The following is a 26707-nucleotide window of genomic DNA, read 5'->3' as shown; positions in this document are numbered from 1 at the left end:
TGTCAAAGTCCCTCCTCGAGGGCTGCAATCCAGTCAGGTTTTAAGGATTTCCCTAATGAATATGAATGAGATCTATTTGCATGCACTGCTTTCATGGTATGCTAATAGATCTCATGCATATTCATTGCAGAAATCCTGATTGCGGCCCTCGAGGAGGGACTTTGACACCCCTGATCTATATGCTTCATCTTTGCTTACACCCTATGCCAGGGGTAGGCAATTCCGGTCCTCGAGAGTTGGAACCAGGTCAGATTTTCAGGCTATCCACAATGAATATGTATGAGATGGATTTGCATGCACTGCCTCCTTGAGATGCAAATCTATCTCAAGCATATTTATTGTGGATATCCTGAAAACCTGACCTGGCTCCTGCTCTCAAGGACCGGAATTGCCTACCCCTGCCCTATGCTATTAAAATGGTTGAATATATTGTGTTGACATTGTAATACAGCATACTATACCATACCTTGATTATAATTTGACTATTTTTACTGCTGTTGTTGACTTATTCTTGCTGTACACTGTGTTGAGTGAATTCCTTCAAAAAGGTGGTACATAAATCCTAATAAATAAAAAGAGGTCATGACTTCATTCAATAAAATGCACATCATTAACGATAAACCATAAACCATAGTCTAAAACATTTTCACGAATCAGAATATCACAGTTAATTTAGTTTTAAACACCTCAAAATATTTTTTCTGCAGATTAGTTCAATTGTATGCTATACAGAGCTTTCAGATCTGCTTAATTGATGTATTTGTATTCCTTAGTTACAGTCTGTTTAAGCATAATAAAATCCTACTGAAAATGTCATTCACCTATCCAGAGATCGTATTGTAAGCTGCAATAGGCATCATAGCAAATTAAAGCTGATTGGAATATAATAATGCACCTTATTAATGCACTGTAGTTAAGATTTTACAACTCAGTGTTGATAAGTGATTACCTTGCTACTGAGTGAGAGTCTATGAATGTTAAGGACGGCCAATGTACCCATCAGGAATAGACGACAAGGAAACAGTTCTATAAAAGAGGCAGAAGTCCTGACTATAATCTCTGGGAATTACTTTGTCACTTGTATTAGAAAACCTATTTACAGCAATTACTGCAATTCTGCTTTATCTTATAGTACCAGAAGGCTGACATCTTCCACTAATTATCCTTGGCTATAGATTTTACAACGTGTTCAAAATGCTGCTGTTAAACTAATCTATGGTACTAAGAAATTTAATAGTGTTACCTCTTTCCTTTCATCATCAGATTGTTTAAAATTTCTTGTTCTGAATTTTAAAATTTTAAAATTCTTAATTCTGGATTATCACAGATCATCTACTTGTACAGATCCCTTATCCCCAATTCTGTGTCTACGTTCTTCCCAACAATATTGTACCTTCCCATTTTCAAGTTCAGTCACATTTGCCAGGGCATCTTGCTTCTCTGTTGTAGCTCCTTCATTCTAGAATATCGTTTCTATTCAACTACCTCTACAAATATCATTTCAAAAGTATTAGACAATTATTAAGGTTTTCTTTTTCTCTAAAGCATTTCCTATTAAAACCCAATGGTATGCATTATGCTGCGGAGTCCATTGCAACTGTCATCCCATTCAGGGGCATTGAATGCCCTCTGAAAGGAAATGGTCAATCAACTGATTGGAACTATGAGCCATTCGCTTGGCTCTGCTGAAACTGTAGATGACTCTGGAGGGCCAAGTGGTGTGAGTCTTTTCTGAAAATACGACAGCGGTGTCATATGTCAATTGCCAGGGAAGAACCAAGAGTGCTTCTCTGGCTCAGAAAGTCCATCTGCTCTTTCTCCGGGCAGAGCTCCATCTCCAGGCCCTTTGGGAGTCGACATTGTTCAAGCAAATTTCCTCAGCAAACAGTCATTGGTTATGGGCGAGTGGGCACTGTTCTCGGCAGTGTTTTAAGCCATTGTGCGGTGCTGGGGTCAGCCTCACTTCGACCTCATGACGTTGGTGAAGAACTCCAAAGCTGCCCGATTTTTCTTTTTTTTTTTTAGTTCAATAATTTTATTGAATATTATAAGAATTATAAACAGAAAGCAGCTCAAACACATAGAATCATAATAAAAATCATGTATCAAATATCAATCGAAGATCTGAGCCCAGAAGCAAGGGCCTAAAGGTTCTAGTACAACCATGGCCGCAGGGAGTTCTATTGTAAGTTTTTCCTCCTGGCCCATAATAGGTCAGGTCCTTCACCATCAGGGAAGGGTTATTCTAGTGGCTCCAGATTGGTCTCACAGACCGTGGTACACAGATCTGATGCATCTTTGCATAGGTTGCAGCCTTTGGCTGCGAGCCCTTCCAGACCTTCTCTCTCAGGGTTCAATCTGCATGGATGATCCCAATTGCTTTGTTCTTATGACATGGCTATTGAACGCAAAGCATTAGAGCATAAAGGCTATTCTGATGTAATCATTTCTACTCTTCTGAAATCTAAGAAGTCGACTACTGTGTCTGCCTACACTAAGGCATGGAAGACTTTCCAACATTGGTGCGACCAGGCCAGTGTTGAGCCATGTTCTGCTCTGGTTTCAGTGGTGCTAGCCTTTCACCAGGCTGGTCTCAATAAGAGTCCAGATTTCTGGGTTCTTGTTTCAGAGCCCGGGACTATTGTCCTTAGCTGATATGGCCAGATTTCAGAAAAGTGCTCTTCGCATTAGACCTTCAATCAAACCGTCATTCCCTTCATGGGACCTTAAGTTGGTTTTGTCTGGCCTTACCAAAGCTCCATTTGAGCCTGAGGACAAATCAGAGGAGAATCGGGAGTAAGACCTGCATGAAAATGTAGGCAGAAGAAGACACAAGCATAAGACCTGCATATATTGTAGGCGAAGACCCCTGAGAACCACAAATAGTTATATTTCTAAGAGAGGCATTGCAAAGAAAAATGGGGAGACCTGATGATCCACAGTGAAAACAATGCATTGTGCATATGAATTCAAACTTCTAAGCAGTCATTTTCCTCTCTGCCAGTAAGAGAGAGATTCACCTTTGCTCCAGAAACTAGCAGTCAGATCTCCTGACTGTGACATCACTTTTCAGAACAGTACAGTACATGATAAGAAGTCCTCCTAAGAAGTGCTAGTGAAGGACAGTGTAACTCAGGAAGGTGGGGAGGGGGGGCTTGGTGTAAGGGAAATATAGAAAGGTCAGTTTTGGCACCAGGTGATGTCATGCTTCAGTATGGCTCCATTCAGCCAATAAAAATGACATATGTGACAAACCAATGAGAAGTGAGTAACTAGGAGGTACCCTAGGCTACTGAAATCTATATATATAAAATCGGAGGTATGTATGTGTGTATGTATGTGTGTGTGTATGTGCCGCGATCGCAAAAACGGCTTGACCGATTTGAACGAAACTTGGTTTGCAGATCCCTCACTACCTGGGGTGATATGTTCTGGGGGTCTCGCGGCCCACCTGCACACATGGGCGGAGCTACAAACAGAAAATCAGATTTCACCCATTCATGTCAATGGAAAAAATGTAAAAAGCTGCCAACACAAAAACGGCTTGCCCGATTTGAACGAAACTTGGTATGCAGATCCCTCACTACCTGGGGTGATATGTTCTGGGGGTCTCGCGGCCCACCTGCACATGTGGGCGGAGCTACAAACTGAAAATCAGATTTCACCCATTCATGTCAATGGCAAAAATGTAAAAAGCTGCCAACGCAAAAACGGCTTGCCCGATTTGAACGAAACTTGGTATGCAGATCCCTCTCTACCTGGGGTGATATGTTCTGGGGGTCTCGCGGCCCACCTGCACACATGGGTGGAGCTACAAACTGAAAATCAGATTTCACCCATTCATGTCAATGGCAAAAATGTAAAAAGCTGCCAACGCAAAAACGGCTTGCCCGATTTGAACGAAACTTGGTATGCAGATCCCTCACTACCTGGGGTGATATGTTCTGGGGGTCTCGCGGCCCTCTTGCACACGTGGGCGGAGCTACAAACAGAAAATCAGATTTCACCCATTCATGTCAATGGCAAAAATGTAAAAAGCTGCCAACGCAAAAACGGCTTGCCCGATTTGAACTAAACTTGGTATGCAGATCCCTCACTACCTGGGGTGATATGTTCTGGGGGTCTCGCGGCCCACCTGCACACGTGGGCGGAGCTACAAACAGAAAATCAGATTTCACCCATTCATGTCAATGGAAAAATTGTAAAAAGCTGCCAACGCAAAAACGGCTTGCCCGATTTGAACGAAACTTGCAACACATCTTCCTTTTCAGTTTAAGAGCTTGCAAAGTCCAGTGAGACTTGCATTCTCTATCACAATCAACAAATCACAGGGACAGACTATTACATACTGTGGAGTGGATTTAAGATCCCCCTGTTTTTCCCATGGTCAACTCTATGTTGCTTGCTCAAGGGTGGGTTCACCCAAGAATTTATATGTTCTTGCTCCTGGAGGTGAAACTAAAAATGTTGTTTATAATCAAGTTTTGTGTTAGTTGTATTGTATTCATTTTGTCAAATATTTCACATTATAATTTGAATATTGTACTTTTTATAAAGCTGTAAAAAAATAATTTCATTCACCACTATAAAGTATCTTTATTTGAATCCATTTACAGTGTTATTGCTATAATTAAATACCCGTGCAACGCCGGGGCATCAGCTAGTAATGTATATAAGTGACATGTTGGATGGCATAAGAGGAAGAAGAAGGAGGAGAGGAGTCAGACCCAAAAGAACATCAGATTGCAATTTCGTATGTATGCTATCCTTTGTAGCCAATATGCTGTACTTTGCTATTTCATGTGAGTTGCCTTTTGCTTATTACTAATAAATCTATCTTACTGTAACTGTCACTATCACGAGGTCTTTATTATTGCCTGATGATAAGATCTGCAGCAATCTTATCAAGCCTCTGCAAGATGCTTCTCTCTTGGACCTGACACTAAAAGCAGTTTTTCTGGTCACCATTACATCAGCGAGTTGTGTCTTGGAACTCCAGGCTTTGTATTATAGAGACCCTTTCCTGAGGATTTCAGAAATGGGGATTTCTCTCCGCACAGTTCCTTTGTTTCTGCTTAAGGTGGTGTCTGCATTCCATGTTAATCAAGAAGTGTGTTTGCCTGATTTTCAGCCTACTGGTTCTAGGAAGCAACATCACATTTTGAAGAAGTTGGATATATGCAGAGTTCTGTGTTATCTCGAGGTCACGAATGAGCTTCGTCTCTCTGACCATCTATTCGTGCTAACTCATTCTTCCAAGCGGGGCGCACCTGCTTCCAAGGCCACTATTTCCAGATTGATCTGTAAAGCAATTTCGTCAGCCTACATTCTTTATGGTAAACTAAACTAAACTAAACCTTAAGTTTATATACCATGGCCCCTCCATAATTATAGAGCTCGGCACGGTTTACAAGAGCTTAATAAAGGAAGAAATAACAACATTGGGTTTGGAGGATGAGTATAGGGGGGAGGAGAGCATTACAGTCTCCTGTTTCTGTTAAGGTTACATTACATTACATTACATTAGAGATTTCTATTCCGCCTGTGCCTTGTGGTTCTAAGCGGATTACAAAATTGGGTGAAAACTGGACATTTCCAGGGAGTTTACATATCAGGTATATAACATATACATAACAAGTTTACATAACAATAGCAATACATACAAATTAGGAAGATTATTACATAACGTTGAGGGACGGAATATTCTGGTTACAGATGGAGGTTGTTTACATAGTGATAAGGGAAGCAATATTCTGATCCCGGGTGGAGGTTGTATTTTTAGGTTTCTGAGTATGAGTTTGGGGAAGGTTTGAAGAATTTGGCTAGGGGATACTGTAGGGGTGGTGTTTATGTTCTACCAGGAGTATGGCTTACTCATGGGCCAAGGTTAGGGCCATCTCCCCTGAGGAGATTTATAGAACAGCTACTTGATCCACTCTGCACACGTTTGCCAAATTTTACAGAGTGGATGTGGCAGCAAGACAGGACTCTGCTTTTGGGTCCTCAATCTTGAGGTTCAGCATAGTCAGCCCATCCTAGCCTTTTGGGACTGCCTTTGTACGTCCCACATATCTAGAATGTCTCACCTATTGCACTGGAAAAAGTGATTATGGGCTAGATTCACTAAGCAAGCCGATCATGTACCGATTGGTTTGCGACCCCTTTGCGACCCGATTTTCCTCTGAGCCAATTCACTAACCTCTGTGCCAATCTGATTCTGATCCGTGTATGCAAATGAGAGGAAACGGCATGCAAACTAGGCAGGCAGCGATTCACTAAACAAAAATCTTGAACACCGACTGGGCTGGCCGATCAACAAGAAGCGACTACTGGGGACCAGTCGCTCACGTCCTTTCCGACTGTCCTGCCAGCCCTGCAGCCCTGAAATAAATCTGCTCTCTGCCGCGATCTGCTCTCTGCCTCCCCGGCTCTCCTGCTCTCTGCCGCGACCTGCTCTCTGCCTCCCTTCCCAGCAGTACGAGCCCGTGGATTTAACCTGCTTTAAACCCGCGGGTTAAAACCATGAGCTCGCACTGCAGGGAAGGGTAGCAGAGAGCAGGAGAGTTGGGGATGTGGTTGGGTGGTGAGGATTAATTTAAGGTTATTTATATTTATGTATTTTTAAAGTTAAAAACACCTTTGGAAAGAACATACCATTTGGGGATGGCTTGTTCTGTAATTTTAGGCTAATGTGAATAACTAAAAAACAGGAAGTGAACACTCCACAAGAAAATCCAAAGGAGAACCAACAGTGGAAACTAAACAAAAAGAACCTACAAAGGAGCAGTGTACATCTTAAGAAACACTTTGGACCTGTGTTGCAAAGCCGCACTAGCAGCTGCCGTGTGGCAACAGCCCCGAAGCCCTTTAAATCTCTATGGGCTTCGGGGACGTTATGTGCGGCTTTGTAAAACAGGCCCTTTATTCTCACTTAACAGACCCAAGATGGGCCATAGTTTGGACATGGGTCTGCCTCAGGGGTCCAGAAACATCTATAATAAATATAACATAGAAATGAACCAAAAGTAATAAATAAGAATGACACCACATATAAAAAATTAACCTCCTCTTTTATGAAGCTGCGTTAGGCTTTTTTTAACTCTGGCCACAGTGGTATTAGCTCCGACAAAATCATAGGAATTCTATAAGCATTGGAGCTAATACCACCGCAGCCAGCAATAAAAAGCCTAACGCAGCTTTGTAAAAGGAGCCCTAAGCTAAATATAAATTATATTTACAGCATAAACAGAATATACAGAAAGATAAATAAATACCCCCCGACGCTCATAGAAATCTCTTCGAGCACCTGTGGAGCCAGCCTTGTGGTCCATCGTGAGCTCAGGGTCCATTCCCCGGGAGCTTGCTCATCTGTTGATTTATCAGAGGCTTGAACGTAGGCTGTGGGGCCCCTGTGTAACAACCCTCTGGGTATTAAGTAGCCAGCTGCAAATTATTTCCCCCTGATGCGCTGCATGGATTTTTGGGGTTCTGAGTTTTTGGTCAGAGCCTTTCTGACCAGCAGCCAGAAAGTTTACAGCTGTGGATTCATTCCCAGAAATTTCTCTGTAGGCAGGCTGCTCCATGCTGAGAGACAGGCATCAAAAAAGGCCTGTGACAGCTTTTCTGAAAAACATAAAATGTCATCAAAAAATCCTTGTTTTGCCCAGGGATCATCTGTAATGGTTTTCTCAGGCCAATCTACCACAGTTTAATGCCTTTTTGTGCAGCTTTGTCGGCAGATGAGCGGCCGTGTTCCATGTGCCTTGGGATACAGGAGGAAGGGGCAGGAACTTTGGGCTCAGCCTCCTTAAAGTCCTCCAGGGCGGGAGAACCCCCAAAAGCCCAGCTTTCAGGGAAGAGATCCTGTTCAGATGCCGCACACAATGAGGGTGCGAAACACGTGTGGAGGCGGCGGAGGTCCAGTTATCCCAGTTGGGGGACCTGCATGAGTTCTTTGGGCCTCCTGTCCAGGGGTTTTAAGATTTTGTCAACCTCTTTTGCAAAGTCTATTTAATTGGCCCGGAGAGCACTGCGTTGACTGCGAGCTCGCCAGCTCAGACACAAGGAGAGTTGCATCCTAAGCAAGCTTCCCTGCCTTGGAACAAGTCGGCTCCATGCATCAGTGACCATTTGGAGCAAGACTGGGAGGAATGGAAGCCCCTAACCATGCCTTTATTATCTCAAGGATCCGCTGTGTTCTTAAAGGATTTGGGGGTCCCTGTCTGGGACCAGAGGTCAGGAGGCTGCCGCGGCTATTGATCAGGGTGATGATCCCTCAGTGCACCGTATTTTCATGACCACAACTGTTTCACATGTCATTTTGGACACTCTCTGTGAGTTGAACTTGGACCCTCAACAGCCCTGTTATGAGTGGCACAAACACACAGACTATCTTCTTTCTGGCACTTCCGGGCATCACCTCGTTAGTCACTGACCAGTGGGAGTCCCCAGAGGGTTCATTAAAAATGGCAAAAGCTATGACCAGGTTTTATCTTATGGCTCCAGAATTCCAACAGCTGTGTCCATAGCCAAATATGGATTCCACTGTAGCTCAAGTGACTAAGCGTACCTCCCTTCCTAGCGAGGGAGGGGTGATCCTGAAGGATGTTTAGGATCGCAAGGTGGACGTGATCCTTAAAAGACAGTATGAAGCACTAGCTTTGGGTATCAAAGTAAGTCTGATTATATTTGAAAATATATCCCTTCTTTTACAAAGCCGCACTAGCGACTGCTGCGCTACTAAAGCCCCGAAGCCTTTAAAATCCCTATGGGCTTCGGAGCAGTTACTGCAGCGGCCTGCGCTATCAGGCTTTGTAAAAGAGGGGGATAGAAAAAGCTCTTCTAACTGTGCCTGGTCTGTGTTTCACAAAGCCCTTAATGTTTGCGCAAGTAGAATAATTTCTTCTATCACTTCTGACATAGAATAGTAGTATGGTACATTTTGCTTCCTTAAATCATCAAGTGTCTTGCATATAAAGGCTTGCTTTATTTTTCAAGCTTTTCATATGCCTGAAAAAAAAGCAAAACATATTTGGTCCCAGAAGAGGAGAGTTGTCATGGAAAAAATGCAAAGTGAGTTGAATTTAGTTGCACATAAAAGATGAATAAAGAAAATTTACATAGCAATCTGTGGTAAAAGAGACAGCAATGTTTTACCCATCATTATTAGTAATTATAATAAAAAACAGAAACCACTTATGAATAAAATGGAAGTGTCAGAGGAATTCACACTAAGTAGACTAGTTGTAAATATTTGCAAGACAAAATGGTGACTCATGGTCGTTGATTTATTCTAATTAATCCATCAGCATATGCTAATTATTTTTAAGGATCTGAAAGACTGTCATAAAACTACTTTCCTGTGCTGCACATTATTTCATTAATACTTTTAAGTGCAAGGACTGATATATTAATATAGAAGACTAAGAGATGTATATGGAATCAATGGGGGTCAATATTCAGCACTATTTAACCAGGTAGGAGTGCTTCATAGCTGCTTAAATAGCACTGATCAGTTCCACACAAAATATTCAGCAGCACCTAAAAAAATCTACACCACCCAGGATTTTGTAGACTTCAATCATATCTCCCCTCATCCGTCTCTTTTCCAAGCTGAAGAGCCCTAACCTCTTTAGTCTTTCCTCATATGAGAGGAGTTCAATTTACTTTAAACCTTTTCTAGTTCCGCTATATCTTTCTTGAGATAAGGTGACCAGAATTGAACACAATACTCCGTGAGGTCATACCATGGAGCAATACAGAGGCATTATAACATTCATAGTCTTGTTAACCATCCCTTTTTTAAAAATAATTCCTAGCATGTTGTTTGCTTTTTTGGCCACCGCCACACCGTGGCCAGAAGGTTTCATCATATTGTCTACAATGACACCCAAATCATTTTCATAGGCGCTAAACCCCAAGGTGGATCCTAGCTTCTGGTAACTATGATTTGGGTTATTCTTCCCAATGTGTGTCACTTTGCATTTCTGCACATTAAATTTCATCTGCCATTTGATTGCTTCATAAGGTCTGCCTGCAATTTTTCACAATCTGCATGCATTTTAACAGTTTAGTGTCACCTACAAATTTAATTACCTCACTCGTTCCAATTTCAGGATCATTTATAAATAAGTTAAATAGAACCAGTCACAGTATAAATCCCTGTGGCACTCAAAGTATAGGACTCCTTTTACAAAGGTGCGTTAGGGCCTTAACGTGCAGAATAGTGTGCGCTAAATTGCCCCGCGTGCTAGCCGCCTCCTTTTAAGCAGGCGGTAATTTTTCAGCTAGCACGCGCTAATCTTGTGCTCCTCTAAAAACGCTAAAAAGCTAAAAACGCTAGCGCACCTTTGTAAAAGGAGTCATCTTCAGAATTATACACAATATTCTAAATTAGGTCCCTCAACAGAGTCGTATACAGGGGCATCAATACCTTCTTTTTCCAATACTTGCCATTCCTCTTCCTATATACATAAGCATCCTTCTAGCTTTTGCCATTGCCTTTTCTTTTGCCATTGCCTTTTCAACCTGTTTGGTCTTCTTAAGATCATCACATACTATCACACCCAAGTCCTGCTCCTCTTTCATACACAAACATTTTTCACCCCCTAAACTGTACCATTCCCTTAGGTTTCTGTGGCCCAAATGCATGACCTTGCATTTCTTAGCATTAAATTTTAGCTGCCAAATTTCAGACCATTCTTCAAGTTTCACTAGGTTCTTCCTGATATTTTCCATATCATCAGGGGTGTCTACTCTAGTGCAGATTTTGTTATCATCCACAAAGGGCAGTCAGCCCTTAAGCAATATCGCTTACAACAATATTAAAAAGAACAGGCCCAAGAACTGAACCTTGAGGCATACCACCGATAACATCACTTTCCTCAGAGTGATCTCCATTGCCAGTACCTTCTGTTGCTTTCCACTCAAACAGTTACTGACCCAGTCTGAAACTTTGGGGCCTTACCGAGGGCACTCAGTTTATTAGGCACCTATGTGGAATACTGTCAAAGGCTTTTCTAAAATCTAAATACACCACATCTAGCACTCTCCCTCTATACAATTCTCTAGTCACACAGTCAAAGAAATTGATTTCTCTGACAAGACCTGCCTCTAGTTAATCCATGTTGCCTCGGGTCCTGGGTACATTTAACTTCAGGATATGCTAAGGAGATAAAATCCCTTGACAAAATCAAGGACTGCTTTATGGAGCAGCTGGTTCAGGAACTGACAAGAAGCAAAGCAATTCTAGACCCAGTGGAGTGCATGAATTGATGCATGAGGTAATGATCAGATTTGATATAATCTCTGGAGTAAGTACACATAGGAAATCCAATACAATAGCTTTAACTTTAAAAAATAAGACTGAAATGGTAAAAATGAAGCTTAGAGGAGCAATTGTGAAGGTAATAATATTACATCAGGTATGGATGTTGTTAAAAATACCATCCTGGAAGCCTCCCAAATGATCATCAGCAGGAGAGATGCCCAATCTCTCCTGCTGAAACTTCCGAACCCTTCCGCAGTCTTCCCCGGCAGGAGGGATGCCCAATCCCTCCTGCCGCGATCCTCCGAACCCTCCCGCAATCTTCCCTGGCAGAAGGGATGTCCAATCCCTCCTGCCGCAATCCCCCATGAATCACCCACAAGCATCATGGCAGAAGGGATGCCCAGTCTCTCCTGCCGACCCCCCCAAAAGGTTTGCCCCACCTCCACCAGGACCCCCTAACTCCACCTGGATCCCCCTAACCTGGTTTAGTTGGCCAGCAGGACGGCTCCTGCCTGCATTCAGCAGGTACACCTTCTCTGGATGCACTGGGGAGGGGCCTAAGGGCTCCTGGGCCAACCAGAATCTTAAGCCCATCTCCTAGTGCATTCTGGGATGCACTAGGAGTGGCCTAAGATTCCGATTTGCTAGATACTCTAGGCTCCTCCTGCCAGGGAAGATTGCGGGAGAGTTCAGGGGATCGTGGCAGGAGGGAATGGGCATCCCTTCTGCCGCCAATGCTTGTGGGAGGGTTCAGGGGATCGCAGCAGGAGAGATTTTGGTGAAGATTTTGGGTGGGGGTCGGCAGGAGAGATTGAGCATCTCTCCTGCCAGCGATCATATGGGGGGGGGGGCTTCCAGGATGGTATTTTTGAACAACATCCAAGATGCCATAAATTTGTGGAATGAAGCTTTAACTTCTTCCTTGGATGAAATTGCTCCAAAGAAAAAAAGTGTTATTAAGGAGGAATAATTTTTCACCCTAGTTTAATGATAACTTAAGAGAGAAGAAGTGTGTTGTTAGGAAAGTTGAAAGGGATTGGCATAGGGTTTCTTGACAGCCAAATTTCCCCCTCTTTTATCAAGCCACAGCATGAGTTAAATGTTGAGCCGCCTATAGGAATAGAATGGGCAGTTCTGCATTTAGCTCGCACTGCTTGGCAGTGCAGCCTGATAAAATAGGAGTTAGATATTTATAATGAATGTAAGAAATCTTATTGAACTGAAGTGTTGATGACTAGAAAAAATTTTTTATAATAAGAAACTTGAGGAGTCCCCATCTCAAACAAGAGAATTTTTAAAAAACAGTAGTTAACATCTCATGATAACTTAAACAAAACTTGTGAATGTTCTATTACCGCTCGGTTTAGTTCAAAAAGTTGAGAATATTGTTACTCAATTTGAGAAACGTCCTTTTCATTTGGAAATTCAACAAAGTTTTGAGCTGGATAGTACTTAGTCAGAATATAGGGATCCTTTTACTAAGCTGTGCTAGTGGTTTTATCGCGCACTAGACGCTAACGCCACCATTGAGCTGGCGTTAGTTTTTACGTATAGCATGGGAGGCAGCGCGTGCTAATCTTCAGCGTGCGCTAAAAACGCTAGCATACCTTAGTAAAAGAGGGGGGTAGTGTTCTCTGTTGAGAAGAGGTATCTTGCCTGTTAAAAAGTGTAATTCTTATTGTCCTTTGGATATATGCCATCCAACTTTGGCTAAAAGTTTGAAGAATATTTCTTTAAATGTTATACATGAGATCGTTAAGATATTTGAGGAAGGAAATATGTCAGTTGCTGAAAAAAGGTGGCAATTAATTGTATTTTGAAAGGTCTATCTATAGATCCTTCTTCTGTGAACAACTATTGATCTATTTCTAATTTACTTCTTATGGCAAAAGTTTTTGAAAAAAGAGTTCTTCGCCAATTGACAGACTTCTTAAATGCAAATCATGTCTTATATAAATTCCAGTTTGGTTTTAGGAATGGTTATGACATTGAAACACTTATGGATGTAGTGCGTACAAGATTTGATAAGGGAGAAAGTTTTATTTTGGTGTCTTTAGATGTGTCATCAGCATTTCACATTATTAATCATGAATTCTATTGCAAAGATTGAATGCAATTGGGATTACCGGAAAGGTTTATAAATGGTTTAAATCATTTCTGTGTATATGTCAATTTTCTGTAATTAATAGGATGGATAAATCTGAATATATGACAATGAGTCAGAGTGCCTTGGGGCTTGGCCCTTTCTGCAACATTGTTTAATATCTTTTTGAAACCTCTTTGTATCTTACTGGATAGTTTGGGAGTGGAATATTGAATTTATGCAGATAACATTCAATTTATCTTCAGGATTAAAAAGTCTCATAAAGAAACACTTGCTATTTTGAATACCGGTATATCTTTGGACATGATATGTCAATGGCGCCACTATAATCGATTAAAACTAAATGTGGAAAAGACAAAAATTATGCTGCTAAGTAGTTACAATCTACCAGATTTTCCAATTTCAGTTACTTATAGAGAAGTTAAGAATTGTTACAAAATGAATTGCAAGACACTAAGCCCCTGATTCTATAAACTATGTCTATTTTTAGGCGTGTTTTAGATGTCCTCGCAGCACAAGTGCCAATCAGCGTTACTTAGGCGTCGAGTAGGCGTCTGATACTCGTTTTCAAAAATCCACTTTTTCCTCATATAGATGCCAGATAGATGTCCCTACGATGTTATATATAAAAATGTTTTTTACTGATTTGTTATCATTATTTCAGGACTGTAAGCTTTAATATAATAAACCCAAAGTATACCAGCATTAAAAGGATAATAAAAACATAGTATACCATGTTTAAAAGGAGAAGTATAAGATTACTTATTAACCGAGAAGTACTGATTGGGAGTTGAACTGGAAAAATCGGCATAGAAGGGTGGAAGCCTCACTCCTGTGCTACATATAAACCTGTATAGGGATGGTATAATTAGCTCCTATAAGAAGTGTAAAGCATAGGACTTTGAGCATCGTATAAGCTTTAGATAGATGTGGTTTAAACTCCAGAAAGGCTTTAGCAGGATACATGCTATTTAGGCAGCCTAGTTCATCCAATCAGCTTTCTCTAGGCATCCCATAGACGTTATTTGAGAGGTGTTTTTAGAAGTGATTCCTTGCTCTAAATAACACTCACTTTCTCATTAAACATTGCTACGATCAGCTCATTCTTCAAAGCAAAGAGAAAGTCCATTACTTCAATTGGCCAAGCTTAAAAACAGAATAAAACACAGAACAGATCTGAATGTGGCTTCTAGTTCATTGCAAATGGAGGTATGCAGCTGCACATTGCTGACCTCATTGTGACATCATCAAAGTGCATCTGCAAAGTAGAATGCCACAAGTAAAAGATGGTCTAGGAGTTGAACTCACAACCTCTATAAGAGCAGCACAGCGCTTTTACTCATTGAGCTACACCATCTTCCACTCTAGTTGCTCTGACTCCCTTGTCATATCATAGTTTAGTGATCTGCTAAGGTAAACTCTGCTTAGCTATCATATCACAGTTAGCTGAGACAAAATACTGGTAGCTCAATGGATTAAAGCATTGCTTTCATTGTCTGTCAAAGCCAGAATCTCAAGTATGGTTCAATAAATGTGACATGGAGTCAAATACTACTGTTCTTATCAAATGCCAACTCAACTTTTGGAATAGATTGTTTCTAGTATTGCTAATTTTGTGCTGTTTGAGATGAAAATTAGATTGGATTGGTCTGTAGCTTGTAATTTTTATTAAAATGAGTATTGTGTCAGCTGAGGGACATGACGGAGTCAAACCCAGACCAGACTTACACCCCATCCTTCATTCTAACTACTTTGCTACACAATAAGGCATAAAATCATAGCAATTCTAGTTTGATTATACTGTTCCATTTAGGCGTCGTTTGGGCAGTAGCTTTGGCGTGCTTGCAGCTCCGTAACGGAGCATCCAAAGCCTGCCGAAATGGCTGCAGTTAAGCATATCTCAAGCTGTCAGGGTAGGAAACCTCTCCCCTGACTGAAAGAAGTCACCAAGTTAAGGCACCTCATTGCACCTTGTTCATCCTCTCCAGCTCTCATTTAATCTCATTTTCTCAAATAGTATGCTGGTTGCAGGCTGTGAGGAAGGAGACATGTCAGCTACCCTGTTTGCCACCCTCTAAGGGCCTCCCCACTTCTCTCCTTTGCAGCCTGGGCCTCATGGAACACTAGATAAGACAAAGGTCATTGTGACGAAGTAGCTGAAATGGTGCTTATTAAGGAAACACTACTTCCTGGCTGCTACTCAATGTAAATAAGCACAAAGCGAAAAATGGTATAAGATTTTTATTGCACAGTCCAGGAAAGCAGCATGCAAGTGAAATATCAGGCAACTGCAGTTCAATGAGATGGATGACAGGTATGCAGAGGAAGCCTCTCCTAGGTCCAAGTTGTTACTGTGGTAGAATTGTTAAGGTCACAGAATCTGCTCCTGGTAGGAGAGGGCAGGCTGAAGAAAAAGGAAGATGGATTGAGACAAATTAGGAGTTGATTGGTGAGTTTTAGGCTGTCTTTTATAAAGGTGAGCTAAATCCACGCATGCGCTAACTACTAATGCGTCCATAGGATAACAAGCAAGCATTAACCTTTAGCACACGCTAACGACACCTAAACTGTGCTACATAAGCGCGCGATAAATGTTAACGCATGCATGTTATCCTATACATGCGTTAGTGGTTAGCGCATGCTTGGATTTAGCACACCTTTGTAAAAGACAGCCTAAAACTCACCATTCAACTCCTAATTTGTCTCAATCCATCTTCCTTTTTCTTCAGCCTGCCCTCTCCTACCAGGAGCAGATTCTATGATCTTAACAATTCTACCACAGTAACAACTTGGACCTAAGAGTGGATTCCTCTGCATATCTGTCATCCATCTCATCTCATCGAAAAAAATGTGTGAAACATGTTAGTATTGTGAAAATGTAGATAATTCATCACAAGGGCAAAGAAAGATTGCAGTACATCATTCTCAGCTATTCTTTCTGTTTTGGTATTTGAGCTTTGGCCAGGTGCAAGCTGGTGTGCTGAACCCAGTTTGAACAGACCTACTCTAGCCTCTGGGAAACACAAGGGGAGTCATTAGCCACTCTGGGAACCTGAAACCAGAAGAAAAGGGGGAAAAATAACAAACACAGGTCTTGGGAGAATATGTCACACCACAGTCTCAGAATAACAGCTAGAATGAACAGAAGGAAAAAACACTGTTCCTTTTTAATAATGATACCTAACAATTATGACTCTTAAAAGATTTACCTTTAGCTCTATGAGGAAAAGCACTGCTTCCATCTTCACAACATCATAGGTTCCACATATTCATGTCACTTGCATATCCATTTTGCTGGCACCAAAGTCTCAAACAACATGGGTTTTTTTTCAGCCAACACTCTTGGAACCAATTTTTATCATCACTAATTCTCAGACCTGTAAATGACCCTGTGGAATGAAGAGAGTTGTGGCAGATATCAGGGGGAGAAAAAGTTAATGGAGAATCACCATAAGCAATAACACAGAATGGGAGTCCCAAAGAAGAAATCAGTCAGCCTGAGCTTTTATCTAATAAAGACACCTAAGTAGCTAGCAATATATCATTCTTACCTAGATCTGTTATCTTAGCTGCTAGCAAGGAGTTCCTGGAAAGATGAAAAAGGTTAGAAAGACATCAAAATTGCAAATTATTATAGCTGCTAATAGTTCTGTAGAATGGAGAGAGTTGTGGCAGATATAGGAAAGAAAAGGTTAAAAGATAATCAAGAAAGGTAAGGTATCAGAAATCAGCATAAGCAATAACACAGAATAAGAGTCCTAAAAGAGAAAACACTACTCTGATGGACCTTCGTATACTAAGCATGTCTAAGTAGCGTCTGACATCATAGGCACCATTAGGATTTCCCACCAAAAAACATTCAAATCTGATTGGGTGTGCTTTAGGTATGGTTTGGGCAAACACACCTGTACTGACTTTTAATCAATTCCTTCACTTCTCAAAGCTTTTACTAGAAGCCATTTCTCATCTGCTTAGTCTGTAGAGGCTCTGTTAACAACTTCTAAATAAAGTTCCCTCTGTAGCTCTATGCTTTAAAGCACTGCTTTTATCTTCCATACGTCAGGGGTTCAAGTCTTGAGTGCGGTTAGCAAATATTTGATGTTCATTTTCTACCAGAAAACTTTCAAACTCTTTAGCCATTCCTTTGCTTAAACATATTTGAGTTGATCTTTAAAATGATCTGCAGCAAAACTCAGATGTCTAAAGTAGCCTGTTCTCTCTCATCCTAAACCCCCTCCCCCACCCCAACACACACTCCTTAAGCATGAAACCATTAAGTTTAAGTTTAAGTTTATTAGGATTTTATATACCGCCTATCAAAGTTTTCTAAGCGGTTTTACAATCAGGTACTCAAGCATTTTCCCTATCTGTCCTGGTGGGCTCACAATCTATCTAACGTACCATAACCAGCCAAGCTGAATTTGCCAACAGGAATGTCTCTAGGATACATCTCAAAAACATGTACCTTCCTTCAATACCTGTCCAAGCCCTCTGAAATTTTAGTAAGCTCTTCTACCTGTTGCCCTGTGTGGATATTGCATAAAAATAAACACATTCCTATGACAATGGCTTGTAGCTGAGAGCAGATGAATGTATATAATGCACCTGAGCCTGCAAACTGTAGAATGCTGATGAAAAACAGCAACGTCCACCACTTATAAGAGCTGTTAGGATGCTGTTAAAATGAGTGAAGGTGAGGGTGGGATTTGAACCGGGGTTTAAAAAAATATAATTGTGATGTCTATTGCTTTTAGATAAGATTGTACAGCTTTAAATTGTGTGTGTTGAGCTGGAATCAGCCTAGAAATGTTTTGATATAGCGTATTAAATAAATAAACAAATTCCATGTGCTTTTCAGTGGAGAGACACAGGGACTCATAATTTAAAAATAACTGATAAAAGTCAGCACTTGAACATCCTAATAGCCAGGATGTCCAAGTGTCAATTTTTGAAGCTGACTTTCTGGACATCTAGTGAGGTTTTTTACCCACTGTGCATTCAGAATTCCAGGATGTGTGTTTGGAGGCATGTTATGGGTGGGCTTTGGTGGCTTAGACTTGGACTTCTTGCAGTGATAATCAAACTCTTCCCAGGACATCCTAGATGAAACTTAAATATTTTAGGTTAGACCCATTTTAGAAGTGTCTAAGTGCTGCAAAGGTACCCAAATTTACTAGATTACCACTGGAGAGATTAAGTAAAGATACCCCCCCACCCCACACACACACACACATACACACCAGAAAAAGTCAAACAAATCTCTGAAATGCTTGAAGATGTAATGGGTCAGTTTAACAAATTCAACAGTAGCAAATCACCTGGATCAGATGGTTTACATCCCAGAGTGCTGATAGAATTGAAAAATGAACTTGCAGAGCTGTTAGTAATTTGTAATTTTTCTTTTAAATCCAGCTCCCATCCCACAAAGATCTCAATGAAACAGTATATACCTGTTTCTAGAACAGCAGCACTTGGTATGGGAAAGCCTAGTAGAGCATCATACAGGTGTCTTAATTAGCCTGGTGGGTGGGCTAGTTAACCATAGAGAGGAGAACCCAGGCCCATAAGTCACTACATTTATGCTGGAACGTGTGAGGCCACCAAAACCCTACTCTACTGCCATACAGGTACCACCTGTAGCGGTAAGGGATATTGGGGTGGTAGACAGTAGGTTTCAGAGGAGTTTGGGGGACTCACCATAAATTATAAGGGGGTTATAGTGATATGTACAGTACATCTGGCACCCTTTATGTGAAGTTCACAGCAGTACCCTTTAACATATATCACTGCTCTCTTGGCATGTCAATGTGGTCAGTTCATTACAATGCTGGCCCCTCTCATGTCCAAATGGTCTGGGTTTGGATGTTTTAGACTTGGTTGTTTCTGTGGTTGAAAATGAGGTATAAAGTTAAGTATGTTAAGACTGGACATCCTTTGGATGTCCTGTGAGCCAAGATATCCAAGAAGGCAATTTCCCCCCCCCAAAAAAATAAAAAAAAATAAAAAAAATTGGGATTTCTAGCAGTTAACCTTTTGAAAATGGACATTTCCCTACCTCCAAATCTGGACGTATTGCAGGAAATATCCAAATCATACTTAGATGTCCTTTTTGAAAATGGCCCTCACAGGAAAAAAAGGGATCTCCTTATATGAAAATTAGATCAGTTTTGTTCACTGTCTTATTCTTTCTCTCTCTCTCTTTTTCTCTTCTTTGAAATCTTTGTATTGCAGAAAACTGGCTCTGAAGCATCACCCTGACAAGAATCCTGAAAATCCAGAGGCTGCAGAGAAGTTCAAGGAAATTAACAATGCACATACAATATTGACAGACCTGACAAAGAGAAATATATATGATAAATATGGATCCCTGGGATTATATGTAGCCGAGCAGTTTGGAGAGGAAAATGTTAATACATACTTCATACTGTCAAGTTGGTGGGCAAAGGTAAGAGCTAGTAAACCATTTGTTTCCATTTTAATTTACGTTTTACTGACAGTAGTTATTAATATGTGCTACCGTATTAGCACATGCCATTAACTTGTTATTATACTTCAGGTCCGTTTTTATGGAATAAGTTCACACAGGAAATCTAATACAACAGCATTTAACTTTAAAAAGGAGATTATGATAACATGAAGAGAATGATATAAAAGAAACTTAGAGGATCAACTGCAAATGTCAAAAATATACATCAGGTGTGGATGTTATTAAAAAATATCATCCTGGAAGCCCACACTACATATATTCCATGTATTAAAAAAGGAGGAAGGAAGGCCAAATAGCAGTCGGCATGGTTAATAAGTGAGGTGAAGGAAGCTATTAGAGCTAAAAAAGAATCCTTCAGAAAGTGGAAAAAGGATCTAATTGAAAATAATTGTAAATAGCACAAGGAATGGCAAGTCAAATGCAAAGCACTAATAAGGAAGGCAAAGAGAGACCTTGAAAAGAAGATTGCGCTGGAAGCAAAAACACATAGTAAAAACTTTTTTAGGTATTTTAAAAGCAAGAAGCCAGGAAGAGAATCGGTTGGATCACTAGACAACTGAGGAATAAAAGGGACTTTCAGAAAACCATAGCGGAGAGATTAAATGAATTCTGTGCCTCGGTCTTCACCGAGTAAGATGTGTTGGAATTACTGGTGCCAAAAATGGTATTCCATTCTGATGAATCAGAAAAACTCAAACAAATCTCTGTAACGTTGGAAGATGTAATGGGTCATTTTGACAAATTGAACAGTAGCAAATCACCTGGACCAGATGGTATACATCCCAGAGTGCTGATAGAATTGAAAAGTGAACTTGCAGAGCTATTGTTAGTAATTTGTAATTTTTCTTTAAAATCCAGCATAATACCAGAAGACTGGAGGGTGGCTAATATGACACCGATTTTTAAAAGAGGGTTCCAGAGGTGATCCTGGAAATTATAGACCAGTGAATCTGATGTCTGTGCCAGGCAAAATGGTAGAGACTATTATAAAGAACAAAATGATAAAACATATACATAGAGGGGCATTTTCAAAACATACGTCTAAGTCTGATATGGACATATGGTACTAGATGTCCAAAGTTGGCAGTAAGAAAATGCCTATTTTTGAAAGGCAAACAACCATTCATCTAGAAATAATAATAATAATTCCTTTTTAAATTCTCCATCTGTACATCCAGGCCACTGAGACGCCCAGACCGCCAGAATGTCTACCTTTATACTACATTTTCGACCAAAATTTAATCCAAGTCCCAAACACACATAGCAAGACCATCTGAACATGGGAGGAGCCAATCCTGTAATGGACTGGCCACCCAGACATAGCAACAGAGCAATAGGGCACCTTAGAGGGCAGTGCTGTGAACTTCACATAAAGGGTACCAGATAAACATCTCACCATAACTTCCGTATAGGTTCAGATGAGGCTCCCAAAGCCCACTATACTCACCTGTCTACAACCCCAGTAACCCTTATGGCTGCAGGTGGCACCTATATGGCAGTAGAGTAGGGTTTTGGTGGGCACATATTTTCCACCATGAATGTAATGGTTAGAGTGGCTTATGGGACTTGCTACTCCTCTCTATGGTTCACTAGCCCACCCACCAGGCTACTTAAGATACCTGTGTTCAACTGTACTAGACTTTCCTATACCAGGTGCTGATGTTCTGGAGATAGGTGTGTACATTTGTATTCTGATTTTTGTGGGTGTGAGGGGGTCCATGAGCACTGGGGGAGTGTGGGGATGTCTTAAGTTCTGTCCAGGAAGTCTTGCAAAATGTTTATTACTGCAAAACGTCCATGTCTAACCCGCCGTTGAGACTGCCCAAAGCCCACCCATAACATGCTTCCATCATGCCCATCTAGTTCTCTGAACGTACAGAGGCTGGAACACCTTGCTAGACGTAGAGAAAGACAGTTTTGATTATCAGCACTTGGATGTCCTGGCAATTAGAACATTCAAGTGCTGATTTAGGATGGTTTTTGGACATCTATGTTTTTTGATTATGGACCCCATAAGCATGGATTGATGAGAGATAGCCAGCATGGATTTAGTCAAGGGAAATCTTGCCTCACCAATCTACTGCATTTCTTTGAAGGAGTGAATGAACAAGTGGATAAAAGTGAGTCGGTTGATATTATATATTTGGATTTTCAAAAGGCATTTGACAAAGTACCTTAAGAAAGACTTCTGAGGAAATTAGAAAGTCATAGGAAAGGAAGTAATGTCCTATCATGGATTAAGAACTGGTTAAAAGACAGAAAATAGAGAGTAGGTTTAAATGGTCAATATTCTCAATGGAGAAGGGTAAATAGTGGGGTTCAAAAAAATCTTTGCAGGAAAAAGGTACAAAATAATCACAACAAACCTATCACTTTTTTAAAAAAAAATATGCACTCATGGGTATAGATGTATATTTAAAAAAAAAAAAAAAAAAAAAGGTGATAGGTTTGTTGTAAAAAGTGGGGTTCCCCAGGGGTCTGTGCTTTGTACCATATTTATCAATGATCTAGAGATGGGAATAACTAGTGAGATAATTAAATTTGCTGATGGCACACAGTTGTTCAAAGTTGTTAAATCGCAAGAGAATTGTGAAAAATTGCAAGAGGACCTCTTGACACTGGGACACTGGGCATCAAATTGGCAGATGACATTCAGGGCTCCTTTTACTAAGGTGCGCTAGAGGTTTTAGCGCGCACTAGATGCTAATGCCTCCATAGAGCTTGCATTAGTATTTTTTGTTTAGTGCAGGGTTTGCACGCACTAATCTTCAGCGCACGCTGAAAACGCTAGTGCACCTTAGTAAAAGGAGCCCTTAATTAGAGAATGACACGGTGACGGTTTACCCGCGGCCACCGCATTTAAGCCGCGGGTCACCGCCGAAAACGGGGAAGAAAACTAGCAGTCGCTGCGGTGACGGGGACAAGGCCATTCACCGACCGCGGAAACGGTGAACAGGTTTGTCCCCGCGGGCCAATGTACCCCCTTCTAGGAACCGCTATTTACCGCCCGACGCCCGATTCACCCCCCCAGCAGGACCGCTCGCACCCCCACCCCGAACGACCGCTCGCACGCGCTCCCACCCACACCCGCGATCGGAGCAAGAGGGAGCCCAAGCCCTCTTGCCCGGCCGACTCCCCGACGTCCGATACATCCCCCCCCCCGGCAGGACCACTCGCACCCCCACCCCGAAGGACCGCCGACTTCCCGACAATATCGGGCCAGAAGGGAGCCCAAACCCTCCTGGCCACGGCGACCCCCTAACCCCACCCCGCACTACATTACGGGCAGGAGGGATCCCAGGCCCTCCTGCCCTCGACGCAAACCCCCCCCCCCCCCAACGACCGCCCCCCCCAAGAACCTCCGACCGCCCCCCCAGCCGACCCACGACCCCCCCACCCCCCTTCCCCGTACCTTTGGTAGTTGGCCGGACAGACGGGAGCCAAACCCGCCTGTCCGGCAGGCAGCCAACGAAGGAATGAGGCCGGATTGGCCCATACATCCTAAAGCTCCGCCTACTGGTGGGGCCTAAGGCGCATGGGCCAATCAGAATAGGCCCTGGAGCCTTAGGTCCCACCTGGGGGCGCGGCCTGAGGCACATGGGCCCAACCCGACCATGTGCCTCAGGCCGCGCCCCCAGGTGGGACCTAAGGCTCCAGGGCCTATTCTGATTGGCCCACGCGCCTTAGGCCCCACCAGTAGGCGGAGCTTTAGGATGGATGGGCCAATCCGGCCTCATTCCTTCGTTGGCTGCCTGCCGGACAGGCGGTTTTGGCTCCCGTCTGTCCGGCCAACTACCAAAGGTACGGGGAAGGGGGGTGGGGGGGTCGTGGGGGTCGCCAGGAGGGTCGCGGGTTGGCTGGGGGGGCGGTCGTTGGGGGGAGGGGGGTTTGCGTCGAGGGCAGGAGGGCCTGGGATCCCTCCTGCCCGTAATGTAGTGCGGGGTGGGGTTAGGGGGTCGCCGTGGCCAGGAGGATTTGGGCTCCCTCCTGGCCCGATATTGTTGGGGAGTCGGCGGTCCTTCGGGGGGAGGGATGTATCGGACGTCGGGGGGGGGGGCATCAGGCTTTCAGGATGGGGACAGACCTTCAAGGGGGGACAGTGCAGGGAAGTCAGGGAATTTATATTAATTAATTTTTTCTCTGCGTGTTTTGTTTTTGTATAGTTATTAACTAATATTTAACTAAGTTTTAAAGTTTTAAAGAATGTTTCCTTTATACGTAAATAAAGAAAAGTGAATGGGATTGCAGTGGCGGTGACGGGGCGGTGAATGGGGTGGCAGTGGCGGTGACGGGGCGGTGAAGAGGATGGTGAGACGGGGACGGGGCGGTGACGGGGATGGTGAGACGGGGACGGGGCGGTGACGGGGATGGTGAGACGGGGACGGGGCGGTGACGGGGACCAATAGTTTGGGTTCCTCTCTCCCACATACGTCATTTTGCACTTGCTGACATTAAGGGCCTTAATGTCAGCAAGTGCAAAATGACGTATGTGGGAGAGAGGAACCCAAACTATAGCTACGTGATGCAAAGTTCTATGTTAAGAGTCACTGCCCAGGAAAAGGATCTAGGTGTCATTGTTGAGGATACATTAACACCTCAACTCAATTTGCAGCAGCGGCTAAGAAAGCAAATAGAAGGTTAGGAATTATCAGGAAAGGAATGGAAACAAAGATTAAAATGTTATAATGTCCTTGTATCACTCTATGGCACTGTTCTTCAACCACCAGTCCGCAGGAAATTTCTACCGGTCTGCGCAGGGCCGGCAAGATTAAGGTGACCATAGGTCCCGTTTTCAGACCTCCTGTCCCGTTGTCCCCACACACAGCTTCGGGACGCCAAAATGTCCCGTTTTCAGGGACAGCGTCCCGAAGCTGTGTTCGGGGACAATGGGACAGGCGATCATTTCCTGTCCCTACCTGTCACGCAAAAAAAAAAAAAAGCCTCCCTCCTTCCTTTCACCTGGTCCACTGCTATCTTACCACCCTACTGCTGCTGCTGCTGCTAAAGCCGACAGGAAGTCTTCTTTCCAACGTCAATTCTGATGTCGGAGAGGACGTTCTGGGCCAGCCAATCGCTGCCTGGCTGGCCCAGAACGTCCTCTCCGATGTCAGAATTGACCTCGGAAAGACTTCGTGTCGGCTTTAGCAGTAGCAGTAGCAGCAGCAGGGCGGTAAGATAGCAGCGGACCGGGGAAAGGAAGGAGGGAGGCTTTTTTTTATGCGGCAGGGAGGGAAGGAGGTAGGCAGGCAAGCAGGCTGGCTTTGGCCAGGGAGGTAGACAGGCAGGCAGGCAGGCAGGCTTCGGGGGTGGGGGTGGGACAAAGTCTGGAAGGCAGTGAGAAGGACATAGGAAGGAAACACTGGGGGCACTAAAGACATGGGAAGGATGGACTGGGGGCACTAAAGACAGGAAGGGGCACTAAGGACATGGGAAGAAGGCACTGGGGGCACTAAAGACAGGATGGGGCACTAAGGACATGGGAAAGAGGCACTGGGGGCACTAAAGACATGGGAAGGAGGCACTGGGGGCACTAAAGACATAGGAAGGGGCACTAAGGACATGGGAAGGAGGCACTGGGGGCACTAAAGACATGGGAAGGAAGCACTGGGGACACTAAGGACATGGGAAGGAGGCACTGGGGGCACTAAAGACATAGGAAAGGGCACTAAGGATTTGGTAAGGAGGCACTGGGGGCACTAAAGACATAGGAAGGGGCACTAAGGACTTGGGAAACAGGCACTGGGGGCACTAAAGACATGGGAAGGAAGCACTGGGGGCACTAAAAACTGGAAGGGGCACTAAGGACATGGGAAGGAAGCACTGGGGGCACTAAGACATGGGAAGGAGGCACTGGGGGCACTAAGGACATAGGAAGGAAAGAGGGAGGGAATAGAAAGAGACAATTCTTGGGTCTGAGTGCAGAAAGAAAGAAATGAAAGAAAGGATACACAGACAGAAGGAAACGCAACCAGAGACTCATGAAATCACCAGACAGCAAAGGTAGGAAAAATGATTTTATTTTCAATTTAGTGATCAAAACATGTCAGTTTTGAGAATTTATATCTGCTGTCTTTATTTTGCACTATATTTGTCTATTTTTCTATAGTTACTGAGGTGACCGAGCTAACAGAGATGGGGCGGAAACGGGGGCTTTAAATTTTAGTCCTAGTAGTTTGCCGGTCCACAAAATAATTATTTTATTTCTGCCGGTCCACGGGTGTAAAAAGGTTGAAAAACACTGCTCTATGGTACAGCCTCATCTCGAATACTGTGTGCAATTTTGGTCACCGTATCTCAAAAAAGACATAGCGGATTAGAAAAGGTACAGAGAAGGGTGACGAAAATGATAAAAGAGATGTAATGACTTCCCTCTGAGGAAAGGCTAAAATAGCTAGGGCTCTTCAGCTTGAAGAAGAGACAGCTCAGGGGTGATATGATAGAAGTCTATAAAATACTGAGTGGAGTAGAAAGAGTAGATGTGAATCATTTGTTTACTCTTTCCAAAACTACTAGGACTAGGGGGCAAGCGATGAAGCTACTAATAATAGATTTAAAACAAACTGGAGAAAATATTTCTTCACACAATGTGTAATTAAACTCTGGATTTTTTTTGCAGGAGAATGTGGTGAAATCAGTTAGCTTAGCGGGGTTTAAAAAAGGTTTGGATAAATTAGTAAAAGGGAAGTCCATAGGCCATTAGTGAGATGGCTTGGAGAAATCCACTGCTTATTCTTAGGATAAGCAGCATAAAATCTGTTTTACTACTTGGAATCTAGCTAGGCACTTGTGACCTGGATTGGTCACTTTTAGAAACAGGATACTGGATTTGATGGACCTTCAGTGTCCC

General features: G+C 42.7%; 1 protein-coding gene across 2 annotated transcripts in view; it reads left to right on the top strand.

Annotated features, from left to right (window-relative positions):
* The window catches only part of DNAJC5B (DnaJ heat shock protein family (Hsp40) member C5 beta), a 61115-nt gene that overhangs the window by 7415 nt on the left and 26993 nt on the right, over positions 1-26707 (top strand). For both annotated transcript variants that reach the window (XM_033934694.1, XM_033934693.1), the window contains one exon: positions 19605-19818. In XM_033934694.1, the coding sequence (XP_033790585.1) occupies positions 19605-19818 (214 nt within the window). The remainder of the gene's footprint in view (positions 1-19604; positions 19819-26707) is intronic.

This window comes from Geotrypetes seraphini, chromosome 2, assembly GCF_902459505.1.
Source record: "Geotrypetes seraphini chromosome 2, aGeoSer1.1, whole genome shotgun sequence".
Taxonomy (NCBI): Eukaryota; Metazoa; Chordata; class Amphibia; order Gymnophiona; family Dermophiidae; genus Geotrypetes; species Geotrypetes seraphini.
The sequence above is the reverse complement of the archived record's forward strand: the minus strand, read 5'-3'. Positions and strand labels throughout refer to the sequence as shown.